The following is a 14,969-nucleotide window of genomic DNA, read 5'->3' on the forward strand; positions in this document are numbered from 1 at the left end:
TAACATTACCATATTTAATATACTTGTTTTTATAATAATATTTGATGTTGTAATAGGACAAATTGGACCTGGCTGAAGAACATCAAGTAGCTTTACGCACTGGTGATCTGTCCATACCTGAGAGCTTAGAAGCTTGTATAACAGCTGTTGAAGCATTGAATAATTGTATGAATGTGAAGTTATCAACAGGTATGTTCAATTTTAACTTTTCTGCTTTATTTTATGCTCCTTGTATCTCTTAGTTAATGAAAGTCTAAGTCCTATAAACACAAATCATTCAGTTTTGTATAAATTTAAAGAACATTAACTTTGGGAGGAGGGGAGATGGTCTGCATCTACTTGAAATAACTCAAATCTGATTCAACTAATTGTCTTTAAGGTTTTAGACTTTAAATAAAAAATGAAATTCTTTGGAATTTCCTGCAGTTGTGAAAAATCACCCTTCATACAGTTAAGTATCTGGAGATAATGAAGCTGTACCTGACACCTGATGTGAGTGTGTTTGGTTTTACTTTTGAGTATATATTTAAAAATAACAAAAATAGAGATGGATGTGCTTACTCAGCACAAATTAGACAAAGTACACACCTCCAAATTGAGAAAGCTGGAGGTTACAGATAGATATATAATCTTTTCACACTTAACTTGCTGCAACCTCACTTTGTAAAATAAATGAATACAGGCTAGGAAAGTCTCGACCTCAACCCCTCATTTGTCTGATGTTAAAACTTCTCGACTAGGCCGACAGCAGATATGCTACATTTGTATAGGTGCTAAGGTGAGGTGAAAATGCCCAGAATATCTACACTTAATTATTAAAGATATTAAAGTGATCAGCATTATTGCTTTGGCGGAAATAGATGATACACCAAAAGAGCTTTGAAGAATTTGTCAATGCCTTTTAGAAGTTCTTGATGGTTCTGTTAAGTAGTGATGCCCAGGAAATTTAAATGGCCTTTCAATTACTGCACTAAACATCATTGCATAAACAAAAAAACGACTGCAGAAAATCATGACTAATGCAGGGTCCAACCGGAAACATTGACAATTCCTCTTTCCCCGCAGATGTTGTTCATCCTGCCGAGTTTCTCCAGCAGTTCGGGTGTTTTTGCTCCATATTCTAGCATCTGCAGTCTCTTGAGCCTCCATTGCTGCAAAAAAATATAGTTATATAATTTTAAAGAAATTATATCAAAAAGTTTTAATTACAAGAGCAAAATAAATGAAGGAAATATTAACCAGCTCAGGCATCATCTCTAGTGAGAAACATATTAAAATGTTGATATAAATGGCATTTCATTTTGACTGATAATAGGAGGTGATATCATCTGAACCAATTTTACTGCAAATCCTCACTTGTCTCCCATGGTCTTTGGAGCTCCATTGGAAAAATTATATCCCCTCGAATAGACAGAGCAGTTGCCATACCATACTGTGATACAGTTGGTAAGGATGCTCTTGATGGTGCAGCGGTAGAAGTTCACCAGAATCTGGGGAGACAGATGGACCTTCTTCAGTCTCCTCAGGAAGAAGAGACGCTGGTGAGCCTTCTTGACCAGAGTTGAGGTATTGTGGGTCCAAGAGAGGTCATCGGAGTGGTTGACCCCGAGGAACCTGAGCTCTACGCAGGTTCCACCTCCGTCCCGTTAATGTGGATGGGGGTGTGCGTGCCGCCCCTAGACTTCCTGTAAATTTGTACTACAGGTAAGATTGCATTGTCTGTCCCATTATCTGTAAATTTAGTTGTTAATGACAACATGAATTTCACACTTTGGTTTTATTAGGCCATCGGAAACTGCAAAGTGTTGTGGAACAGTTAATAACATTTGAAAATTTGCGACAACAATTTGAAAGTCGATTCATACGGCATATTAGCAATATATTTGTACTACAGGTAAGAAAAATAGTTAATAAAGTAAGATGATTCTTCGAATAAATCTGTCAGAAAAAAATGTGAAAAACTTGCTGTGATGCGTAGAGCAAATTTTAACATGTGGTATTGTACTTTTGTTTAGTTTATCATTTAGCTTTTGATAAACAAAAGCAAAATACATTGGAAGTCATGCATTATTTGGTTGTATCAATCTTAAATATAACCTTCATCTAGCATTTCTTGAACTGAATATGTAGAAGTAGGTAAGGATTGAGAATAATTTGATATTGATGACAATCACTTTGGTGTTTTTTCTTGCTGAGTAAATAGCACTTGACTAGGCAATGCTGTGCAATTGAACTGTTGACTGATTTATCATTTTACATTAAGCATTCAGCTGACCTTAAAAATACAGTTATTCACATGGTATTTTCAACTTTTTGAAACAGTTAAAATTAGCTGAACAATATCAGTTTGGCCTGGTTATTAACCCAGAATGCCTGCTGAGGTACTCGCTGCTTACACTGTTCAGTTACCTGTGCACTAAACCCACTGTTACCCAGAGTAGTCCCCTGGCATAACCCTCTTAAGTAGACCTAACTTCAAGGCTTTTACAGTGCTGGGTTTTTTTTCACTCATTAGCAACAAACCTGTTTCCTGAATTAGTTTTACAGTCTTTTAAGCCATGATCTTATGTTTATTAACTGTCCAATTGAATGCACTAAGACATAAAACATTGAAAATATGACAATTAAAGATACAATTTAATTTTGTTTAATAGAAAGAGCACAGAACATGAGAAAGGACCAGAAATAATGAAATGCATTAAACCCTACCTGGACAAAGATGGGGGTTGAGGACACCATCATCCACCTGCTCCATCGTTCCTATGCTCACCTGGATATGCTGGGAAACATTGTGAGAGTCATGTTTTTTGACTTCTCCAGTGCTTTTAACATGATCCGGCCTGCACCGCCAGGGAGCAAACTAACGAAGATGCAGGTGGATGCTCCATTGGTGTCCAGGATCACCAACTACCTGACTGGATGACCACAATATGTCAGGCTACAGAACTGTGTCTCGGGCATGGTGGTGAGCAACGCAGGCCCCACAGGGGACGATCCTCTCTACCTTTCTTTACCATCTACACCACAGACTTCAGATATAACTCTGCCTCCTGCCACCTGCAGAATTTTTCAGATGACTCTGCAATTGTGGGCTGCATCAGTGAGGGGAGGGAGGCTGAGTACAGAGGTGTAGTCAGTGACTTTGTTGAGTGGTGTAGCTAAATCACCTGCAGCTCAACACTGACAAGACTAAGGAGTTGATGGTGGACTTTAGGAGGGGAGGAACACCCATGTCCCCTGTCTCCAACAATGGTGTGGATGTGCAGTTTACCAGGGAGTACAAATACCTGGGAGTGTACTGGACAGTAAACTGGACTGGTTCAGGAACGCGGAGGCAAATGTACAAGAAGGGACAGAGCCGCCAGTACTTTTTGAGAAGGCTCCGCTCCTTCAACGTCTGCAATGAGCTGCTGCAGATGTTCTACCAATCGGTGGTAGCCAGTGTCATCTTCTTCGCTGCCGTGCTGGGGCAGCAGAGCGAAGTCTGCAAACGCCAATAGAATCAACAAACTCATTAGGAAGGCTGGCTCCGTCCTGGTGGCAGACTTTGATTACTGGGAGGTTGTCTTGGAAGGGAGGATGTTCCTCAAACTGCGGAGCATCCTGGACATTGCAGCTCACCCCCTCCATGACACACTGGTCAACCTGAGGAGTACCTTCAGCAACAGACTGGTTCCACCAAGATGCAGGACAGAACGCCACAGGAGATCCTTCTTCTCTGTGGCTATCAAACTTTACAACTCATCCCTCTTCTGTCATGGGGTAGACTGACTGTCCCCCACCTCCTCAATCTTTGCACATCCCCAAAGCCTTACCACTCGTCACTTTATTTTCATGTATATTGTGTTTTTTATGACTGTTGGCAAATTATTTTCCCTCCTGGGATAAATAAAGTTGTATAAAGTTCCAAGTCTTTGAAGGTGGTGTGCATTGCAATAATGGTGGATCACTGGTAGAAGGTATGAATATATAGTGTTAATAATCAAGCTGACCAACTTTGTTTGGATGGTGCCAAGTGTTGCTGAAGCTGCTCTCATCCAGACAATGAAGAGTGTTTCTTCAATTCTTTATATGTGCCTTGCAGATGATGTAAAGGCTGTAGGCTATCATTAGTGGTCAGTTGCCCCTTGGTGCTAAACTGTTTATACGACATAAGCTAAGTACATGACATGACATTGAAGGGTCTCGACCCGAAATGTCACCTATTTCCTTCACTCCATAGATGCTGCCGCACCCGCTGAGTTTCTCCATCATTTTTGACTACCTTGGATTTTCCAGCATCTGCAGTTCCTTCTTAAACAAAACTCTTTGACATAAGCTAACATTTACTTTTTAATCAAATATTCCACCAATTTTCTTTTTTCCGAGGGGACTTCTATTCCCCAGTATGAGCCATCACATTTAACTCGATCCTATTGGAAAGTGCTAAAAACTATTGTAATATATCCCAGCATGTACATCGGTGTACAAATATCAAATTTGTACGTATCAAATAACCATTCTTAGTAGCTGAGCCTTAGTGAACTAACAGCAAATGCCTGCAGAAAGTTAAAGCCAAACTGATTGAACGTCACTCATGATCTGGGATCATGGATTTTCTTTGGAGGTAGTTTTCCCAACTCAGATCTTGTGAGCTAAGTAAACTAAATTGGTGCACAAATGGAAATGAGGCACGAGCCTTTGACCTGCAGGCTTAGTAACAAACCAAATTAATTGAGTGAATTGTGTATATATATATTGACATTTTCATTTATGTTGCCTAGAACATTTAAAATATTTGTGCATCCTGAGTGGGAGAATTGAGTGACTTTGTTTCTTTTGTTAAATATTCTGAAGATATTTTTTCTTCTTGCTTTTAAGGGAAATGACCCAGGTGTTAGCCTGATGCAACAGACTGGAGAACTGATCTTTCCCAGACATAAATTTTATCATGATGAATTGTTGCCGTATAACCCTTTAATGGCTTGGCTAAAAAGCAGCAACCTGGTTATTTTTAATGGTTTGTCTAAGGTATGTTTATTTGCCTGTCAAAATGTGCTCTGTAATCTGAAAGCTAAGAAATTGTGTAGTGATGTTGATGCATGGTTACTTAAATTATTCATGTGACATTACTCTTTGTTTGAAAATGCTATCATTTAATAAACTACTTAATATCTATATATTACTAAAACTCTTGTCTTGTTTCTATCTATGTTTGTGTTTGTTGTCCCATGTGATCCTGGAACTACACCAAAACGGTACATGATAGCGCTAAAAGGTTTCACGCACCTTTGTCCCGTAGTCGCTCCTGTCAACTTTCCTTCAGATTTGATGTTATATTTCACGTTATTCATGATTTTTAAATTTAAAAATTTAACTTTCAAAAGATTTTTACTGCTAAATCCTTGCTGGCCCAGCTTGCAACAAACTTCCATACAAAATTACAATCCAGGAATACTCTGTACTTCCACCAAGTTTCCACCTGAACAGGAGCTATAACGCCACAATGGGATCTCGCAGTCCTCCACCTGACATTTGCAACAATGTTGCCATCATACAACACTTACTCCAGCTCCTGGCAGCAAATTCTTGAACAGGAGGGGAAGGGTGAATTGGTATTGTAAGTGCTGTGGCAGGCAGGGGAAGTACAATTTGAATATTTTTTTTTAAGTCCAGTGCTGGGGGAGGCAGGGGAGTGGTGCAATCTTACGTTGGGGAACGGGTTGAGTTGACGGACATTGCCTCCCATGGGGCCTACGGCTTAGTGATGGAATATTGCGTTGGGGTACCAGGCCTCCCGTGTGACAGGGACCCAGTTGGTCTAGTGTTTTTTAAAACTGAAGTACACACAAAAAAGTGACGTTATAGAGGTGTATAATGAGTTGAATCAGTGGATGGCCAGGGACATAATTGTAATTTAGGAAAGCTAAAAAAAGGTGCTTCAACAACACACATCTTAAAACAGTTCATGAGGGAGGCTAGCACTTAACGAGAAAGCATCCGACAGACTGATCTTGAAGCTATATTTGGAATTTAGTTCATCCTTGATATCAAGGCAGATCCATAAGACATATAAAATATATGAAATGATATGATTAATTTGCTATTGATAACTACAGTACGTTTTTTTAACTTCACTTTAATTCTCTGTTGATTTTACATCAGGTATATGCTGAAAATATTAAAAAACTCTATGACAAACAGGTCAAAGATTTTTTTGATTTACTGAAGTTTAAACTGACTGGAATAAAGGATGGCATGAAATTCAGTAAGTATACTTAGAGTTTCATAAAGCATTACTGAAAGCAACTATCTTGTTTACACATGAAGAAGCTCACAAAATATACTTGTAATGGATATTATGATGATATCGCCAGCGTGAAATACAGTAAAGATAATCATTTAATTTCACCTGCCCTTTTTAAAATCATTGATCTTAAACAATAAAATTAATTAGATGCTTTGCTGTAAACACAACCATTCACAAGATAAATGTAAACACATTTAAATGACAGCTCATTGATAGAACAGTCATACTCCTTTTCTAAAACAAAAGACAGTTAAATTGAAATGAAATAAATTGGACCAAATTTTGAAAAACTGAGTTTATTTTGTATCTTTGAAAAACTTTTGTTGCGTTAGTAGTATGTTTGGGATCATTGTCTTGCTGTAGAATGAATCGCCAGCCAATGAGTTTTGAGGCATTTGTTTGAACTTGAGCAGATAGGATGTGTCTATACACTTCAGAATTCATTATGCTACTACCATAGCAGTTGTATCATAAATGAAGATAAGTGAGCTAGTACCTTCAGCAGCCATGCATGCCCAGGTTATAACATCCCCACCACCGTTCTTGACGGATTATCAGTTTTCCCACATCTACAGAGGTCACAATAATTATACAACCATACACCTCTGACCCACTAATTATGCGCCCCCCACCCCCGTGTCGCTAAAGCCCTATGGTCAGCTAAAAACATAAATATCACAAATATTCCGTGTAAATTAAATTTACAGTGAAACTTCCAATTCTTGCATGGGTAGCCCAGGCGCTGGATAACAAGTTGCCATCAGAAGTCCCCACTGAGGCTCAGATAGGTGGCCGCCCGAGGCACAATTTTCCTGGCAGTACTACCCGACCAACACAAATCTTTCAAAAGTGCGGCTGGGCGGGCACGGCAAATGCGAAAATGCGGCAGGGCAGGTCGCCAGGGGCCGAGATACTGGCCTGCAAAGTCGCCCTCGGAAGTCAGCTATGGGAACGGATCTGCCGGCTCCGGCTAGGCCGGAGTTCCAGAGCACCAGGCACAGGGGGCAAATTTGACCCGCCGGTCAGAAGTCAAGCTGCGGATGTCTCTAGGTCGAGATTGGCCACCTCACCTGGCCTAGATGCAACATTTTCGGGGGGTCTTCCATTGGGGATTTTGAGTGCACTCTCGTACTTTTGTCTGGATTAAGGAAGGTATCAGGCCACCAGTTGCCAGAAAATTGGTGGGGTACCTGTACTCCCTTGAATCATCTTTGGTTGTTTTCTACAAGTAAATTCACAATAGAACAAATAGGTTTTATTTGAGATGAAGCCAGAAAACATAATTGTTATTTTATGTGTAGAACTATTTGCATAGTTTAGCAGTAGTTCATTTTCTGTGGAGAAAATATGTTTTCTAAATTGTGTGCTAATATAATGAAGAACAATTATGCCTATCAAAATGTTTAATGTACAAGATATGGTCTCTTTGTTGTACTGTAATTTTTAGAGATCCAGGAAAGTATTGAAAAGTTGACTGCTTCCACATCCAATCTGCAAAAAACATTCTTCAGAAATACTTTATATGAGCATTTAGAGCCAGAAGTTGACATAACAGATCGTGGAATCCTGGACAGGGTACAGCAGCTTTCTATGACATTATGGATATTTCAATTTAATAATATTGTTACAAGAGTTGGTTCAATGTGTGTTGAACTTTAATTTTTTTCTGATAAATGCATTAATTATGCATATCTGTTTATTCTCATTTTAATGTTTAAAAGCTATCTATATGATGACAAATTTTAACCTGGAACCATTTAAAAGTAATTGCCTACAAATTCAGCCATATATTGCAGTGTTTATGTTGTTTATGTACTAATTTGGGTTTGGGCAATGTGTTTTAACTTATCTACTTGACATTTGATATTTGGTCACTTTTTCCCTCAAAATCAGTGCTCTTGTTTTTTTTCAACACACTCCAGTTTCACAGACTCTTTAATTAAAAGTTTATCTGAGGAAAAAGGAACAAGCTGATCAATTTGTCACTCTGTGGCATTACCTGACCTGCTGTGTGTTTTCTGTTCTTCAACATGTCTTCATGTTATGCCAAGTTATGATAATACTGTGATAATAATCTGTGTGTTCCTTATTGAAGGCCTTCTAAAAATCTCGTACACCACTCAATTTTGCTAGTTCTCTTTTTTTCCAGTGATCATCCCAATCTCAGGGTTTATTCATTTCAAGAAGTTGTATTCAACTGTAAGCAAAAGCATTCTGTTGGAAACTATTTTTAACTTGTTTTTGTTTTAAAAGATTAAATCTACCATGAACTGCACAATTTTATGGGTAAATTAGGTTATAATTTGATTGCATTACATTTCCCTTCATTATTATGCAGGTTGTCCTGATCAGTTGATCAGGGTTGGCAATTTACTGTAAACTAATATGCTAGAAATAACATTTTTATTTCATGCATTTTGTCTTACTCCATACATAGTATCCACAACATATTTAAACAAGATCTATTTGACTTTTACTTGGCCTTCAACAAATGTATTTTCTAGCATACTCTGTTCTTTTATTAAACAAAACAATATATTCCTGTGACATTACATCAGATTATCTTTATTAAATAAAAAGTTACATGTTCACAGTATTAATGTACAATAAGCTGACTTTAGATGTTTGCATTATTTTCTGGCTTGTGTGCAATTATCAAGGCCAAAGACGATCAGGGCAGAGAATGGAGCACTTCCTCATTTTGTACAGAGGTATGACTCAATTTCAATAAAAAGTAATTTTTTTATTGTACCAATATATTTCTCGTTGCCTTCAAGATGGTATTTGTACCGGTTAATTTGTCATTGATGAAAAACAGCTCAATATCGTTGTCAAAAGTATATGCTCAATATTTTCAGCATTTTCTTTGTTTATTTGGTGTTTTAATCTTCTGCAATACAAGAACACATGATCAAATCACAACATACTGTTCTGAGGAGCAATCGTTAACACAATCCAAAAATGTTTCTATAATGTATCCTATCGACATGTAGATTAAAAATTCCCTTGTCACTGTAGCTTCCTTCAAACGTTCCCTAAATATTTTCCCATTTGTGCTCCATCATAAGAAGACAGTACATTATGGAATCCTGTGGACTACCCCTCTTCTATCTTCTACTATTCCTGATTCCAACCCAAACCAATTCTACATTACTATCCAATGCTCAACAACATGATTCAACAACATTCTAGAACCTTCCGCAATGAATAACACAATCCCCCTCTTTGCGGTTTTGGCACGTTCTTTTAAAATGTTGTGTATTTTTATATTGAGTACTCATTCCCGGTTATCCTGCAAATGTATCTTTGTAATAGTTATTCAATCATACTCATAGATTCCTATCTGTACTGTCCACTGTCTCCTCGGGCAGAATTGTTGTTTACTTCTTTACCTTGTTCACATTTATTGCTTTTTTTCCTGGATCAGATAACCATCAAAACATGCTTTCACAGCTATGTATCTTTCATCAATGATTCATATGACTCAGATTTATTACGTGCATTTCATCCTTCATGATCCACTCACAGTTGCACATCTTCAAGACATTCAGTGGTTCTCAAATCATTGTTCTTGCTGGATCTTGAAGTCCAGACTCAGCATCAATTGCCAGAAGGAGTTTGCTCTGAACCTTTCTCTCATACACAGACTCATTCTTTCTCAGAGCCTTCATGGTCCATTGTTTTATTTCATTCTTTGTCCCATCCTTTATATAACTAAATAATCTTTCTTCACCTTTCAGCTCTCAAAGATTATACACTTCGATGGATATTCCTTGCCCATCACTTTACTCTCTATTCATCTTCTTTTCAATCTCACCTCCTGCTATGTTCTCACTTTGTCTTCTGACCTTCCCAAAATGCTCAGTTCTTAGCAGACAGCTCAGCTTCATTCCTCCTTGTTCCCATCTTAAAAGCCTCTGAGCTTGGTGTGATGTTCGACAACTCTGCTGCTGTGTTTGTGTTGTTTCTTTGCCCAAGAGCTCAAGCTTTCACAACAAACTTGTATTGAAGGGCTCGAAGGGCCGAATGGCCTGCTCCTGCACCTATTGTCTATTGATGCCCAAAGTTGTCTGGACTACACTGCCACCCTTGGCCACATATAAAATGCTGTGTACTTTTAGATGCCATTTTAACTTCAGGTATCCAAAATGAGTTAGTGCCACGTACATTCTGTCTCGCTCAAACTTGCACTCGCACTCTCGCTATGCGCACATACTTCCAAATTCTTAGCAATTTCTACTTTTTATTTAAGTTATAGAAATCTTTGGTTAATTATCCCTGTCCATTATCTGTGAAAATTATAGTAAGAGAATAATGAGGATGTGACTTTTATGCTTTGTTTTATTGCTATGATGTTTTCATTTGTATAAAGATTATAGATCAAGTTCTGGCAGAATTGGAACCCATATGCATTGCAGAGGAAGAGTTTGTCACCAGATTTTTTATATTAGTGGAAGACACATACAGTGAAACACCACAGGTTTTGTAGTAATATTCTATATATTTTCAAACTCTTTTTAACTTGGGTGTTTAAATGGTAAATGTTTTAAGTTTTCAAGTAATAAAACCTTTAAAATTGCTTGCTTCAATACTATTACAAAACATTTTATAATCTAAAAAAAAAAATTTTCAAGAAAAATGTGATTTTGAGTGCTTTAAATGTTAACAATGGTAGTTACTCTCCTGTTTTCAGTTTAAAATACTGTATGGGTATATTAACCGTATATTTTTGTATGTGTTCAATGTCCTTTTTGGCACTGAATGTTACTTTAAATTACCTTTAACTCAAAGTTACTTAAAATATCTGTTATTCATACCTACCTGCTTCATGATCAAGTCAAGTCAAAAATAATGTTTACCACCAACCTGAAACAGCTGCTCATTGATGGGTTCATTACTGATGTCGGCTGTTTTTGTTCCTGGGTCTTAAACCCAAATGACATAATTTAACGTTGCTGAATAATAAACTAAAAGTTAGATTCATATTTAAAAGTTCTTGAGTAGCTTCATATACCAGTTAGAAAGTAATACTGGATAGCTTGTGATCATTATTTCAATATGAGAGTGTTTCTAAATGGTAGCAGACATTGTTTGAAAGCTTTTAAATTAAGTATAGTTATTTTTATTCCAGTTGGTGGGAAGTAAAAGTGATCTTGTGGCTGCGATTAACCAAGACTCAATAGAGAAAGTACGGATTCATCAGAGTATTCCTGAGTATGTAACATGTATCATAATTATTATGTCAGTTATCATTTGCCATGATCTGTTTTCCTTTATACCTATTTGTCCATTTATTAGATAGGCAATTGAATTGAGATCAAAGAATATTTCAGGACATACCTGCAACAATCTTTAGTAATAAAATTATATATTTTTAATTCCAATGGATAAGCAACTTTTAAATTAACAAATATCTGTTGTAAGGAAATAGTTTCACTGCTGGTGCTCTGAAAGCCACCTTCATAAAAATACATTTTACTGCAGATGTTACAATGTAAAATAAATGGAAGGTCTAATTTGATTTCTGAGTTGAACTCTCATTTAATATCTCTAATATCATGTAATATTATTTCAGATTTATCAATCAATTAGCACAAAATCATAAAAATTGTAACAATTTCAAGTAAGGTTTTTCCACTTACGTACCATATCAATACAGCTTCAGGTGGCATTGAATTCCTTGCTGAAATATATAGTATAATATATCCGTTTCAAGTACCACAAACGTCATTGTCTGTGGAAGAATGAGTAAATGTTGTCTTTTTGATCCAAAAGATTAGGACATTAAGTTCAAGGCAAGAAACTTGAGCACAAAATCTAGGTTTTAGAGTTGCTATGTTATTAGTGGACAAAGTATTCTGAGTTCCATTTGTTTTTGCAAATTGCTGTAAAAGATTCCTTGTCATGATGTGAAAAGAACTGTAGACTTGGACCCATGCCTTGGCCGACATTTATCCCTCACCAGGATCCACCAACAAAGAAAAGATTATTTGACCTTTTGTTTCGTTGCAGTTTGTTGGACATTGCTGCATCTCCTTGCATTGAATTTCAAAAAAAAAACTTCATTTCCTGTGAAGCACTCAAAGGTATCCAGATCTTGTGCATGCATCCCATGAATACAAATACAGTGCATGTTCAAAAAAAAAATTTGTATCCCCATTAATATGTGTTATTTCAATATCACTCTTGAATGACTAATTGTACACCCACACCTGATTAATTTTCCATTGCATTAATACTGTATTTCCGAACCTTTCATTCCGATGTTATACATATTTTAAACTAAATGCAAAATATTTGTACCATGTTTTTTACTACATTTTTCTATTAGGCAGGAAGATCTTGGAATAAGTAATAAACGAAAAATAATGAATGAAATCTTCAGTACTCTTGAACTAGATCTAAGAGGCTTTGTAAACCTATGTGATAAGATCAACCCATCTAATACCCTGCATCTACTGGTAATAGTGAGCCAATGTGCACTATCAGCCCAAGATGCTGACTCTCCTCCTTTCATCAAATCTACATTTGGAAATATTCTTGTGCATGTCAAACGCAACTTCGACAAATGCATTGTAAGTAATTGATACTTTGGTCTGGACTTTTAATGGTGCTTATTAAAATAAGTTAATGGTAACCAAGTCAACTAAAAAGGTAACTTGCTGATGTTTCTATTTCTTTATAGCATTGTTTAAATTTTGTTTAGAAAACTTGAATTCATATGTTGCTGTTCATGGTCTTGCATCTCATCAAATTTTTTTTCAACTGATGAAGTACTCTTGTAATAACAAACAAAGCATGCTCTGAAAAATAGCAAAATGTAATTGATCAGATGTGATCTGGTTTTAAGATATTGAATAAAAATTTACTATTTTCCGAGACACTGGAGATAAATATCCAGCTCTTTAAAATAATGTTCACTTGCAAATTTATCATAATGGGTCTTGTTTTAACATTCTGCCTGAAAGATGACAGCTGACAGGGCCCCTGACATTGCAGCAATCCTTCACTTCTGATTGAAAACTGAGGAAGATTTGTGCCCTGTTGTGATAAATCCCATGTCCCAATGGGTGATTGAAAACCTTCCCCCATTCAAGCCAAAATGATGCACTTTAACTTCTGAAGCATTTATTCAGAACCACCATCGCAATAGTATATCCCATTCCCTATCAAATGATTGATATTAAAGTTAAACTTCCTGTTCATTGGCTTCTGTTGTATTTGTGAAGTTTAGTATTGTATTTATTTATTCCAGTGGTCAATAAAACTCCATTTTAGTACATCTAATTTAATACTTGAACATTCATGGTTAAAAAATATATTTTTTTTCAACAAAATTTGGCCTAATTAAGTTAAACCAGCATACTTTAGCGTATATATTGGTCGGGTTTTAAGAATATACTTGTGATAAGAAGGACTTGTATGATTTTAACAAACTCATAACATCAAGATCAAAATATTGAAGATTCAATAAACATAAAATTAAAACACGAAATGAGAGCAATTTTCTGCAGCAGAAGAGAGAAACGCGAATAACATTTCAGATTGATGACCTTTCATCTGAAACAGCAAAAGTTTAAAAATAGGTTTTAAGTTATAGCAAAAGAGGTGTCAAAATGATAGATCTGAATAAGGGTAGCTTAGTTTGAAGAAGTGGAAATAAGAGGACACATATGAGAACAGGAATTAATTATTAGCTGCTAAATTATTTCAACACTGTTCAAACAGAAAAAATGTATTTGATTAATTTTATTTTTTCTGTACTTTACATCTTGTTTAATTTATTGTATTTGCGTTTCCATAAAAAATCGAATGTGGAAATGACATGGATGTTCAGGCAGGATGTGCCTAGTTTCATTCGGGCAGCATGTACTTTATGGTTTTGTGTTCTACATACAAGGATGATGGCCAATTCTAAGATGTCATTTGGCAATAAAAATGATTCCTAATGTGAGCACAGAAACAGGGAAATATGGGGCTGTATGGGGATAACAAAGCACTGGAAAATGCAGAGGGGATTATGAACAGAGGAAGCAAAAAAGTCATAATCAATCTTTAAGTCACCAGCTTGGGTATAACTAGAATATGGTGTTATGCTCTGGGCATAACGGAAAGAGGAGAATACCTTGAAGTGCTGGATTAATTCCAGGGATGTGTGGATTACCTGATAAATTGGAATTGTTTTCCTTGTGGAAGGAAGAGATTATAATGAGATCCGATGAAAACATTTAAAATCATGAAGGCTCAACATGAATAGATATAAAGAAGGTGTTCTCAGCTGCAGAGAAATCAAAAACCAAATGGCATCAAATAAAGTTGAATGACAAACTAAACAAAGATGGTATAAATACTTAGTGAATGAGCAAAATCTGACACCCACTACCAGCGGTAGAAGTCGAGGGAAGTTGTATTGTAATTTGAATGAACATTGGGTAGGTACATGGATGGGGACAACATTGCAGGAATACTAGGAGGTCAAGTCAAGAGAGTTATTGTCATGTGTCCCAGATGGGACAATGAAATTCTTGCTTGCTGCAGCACAACAGAGTATTGTAAGTATAAATACAGAACAGTTCAGTGTGTCTATATAGCATAGACCATATACATATACACACATAAATAAACAGATAAAGTGCAATAGGCTGTTATAGTTTAGAGTTTGTTTGATGGCAAGTTTAAT

The 14,969-nt window shown here is 36.5% G+C and overlaps 1 protein-coding gene across 1 annotated transcript in view; it reads left to right on the forward strand.

Moving 5' to 3' along the window:
• The window catches only part of LOC116979080 (exocyst complex component 1-like), a 40,087-nt gene that overhangs the window by 18,641 nt on the left and 6,477 nt on the right, over positions 1-14,969 (forward strand). The window contains exons 6-14 of the mRNA XM_033030529.1: positions 57-189; positions 1,785-1,894; positions 4,861-5,010; positions 6,145-6,247; positions 7,737-7,864; positions 8,950-9,000; positions 10,662-10,769; positions 11,421-11,503; positions 12,621-12,864. Coding sequence (XP_032886420.1) covers positions 57-189; positions 1,785-1,894; positions 4,861-5,010; positions 6,145-6,247; positions 7,737-7,864; positions 8,950-9,000; positions 10,662-10,769; positions 11,421-11,503; positions 12,621-12,864 — 1,110 coding nt within the window. The remainder of the gene's footprint in view (positions 1-56; positions 190-1,784; positions 1,895-4,860; positions 5,011-6,144; positions 6,248-7,736; positions 7,865-8,949; positions 9,001-10,661; positions 10,770-11,420; positions 11,504-12,620; positions 12,865-14,969) is intronic.

Source organism: Amblyraja radiata, chromosome 12 (genome assembly GCF_010909765.2).
Source record: "Amblyraja radiata isolate CabotCenter1 chromosome 12, sAmbRad1.1.pri, whole genome shotgun sequence".
NCBI lineage: Eukaryota > Metazoa > Chordata > Chondrichthyes > Rajiformes > Rajidae > Amblyraja > Amblyraja radiata.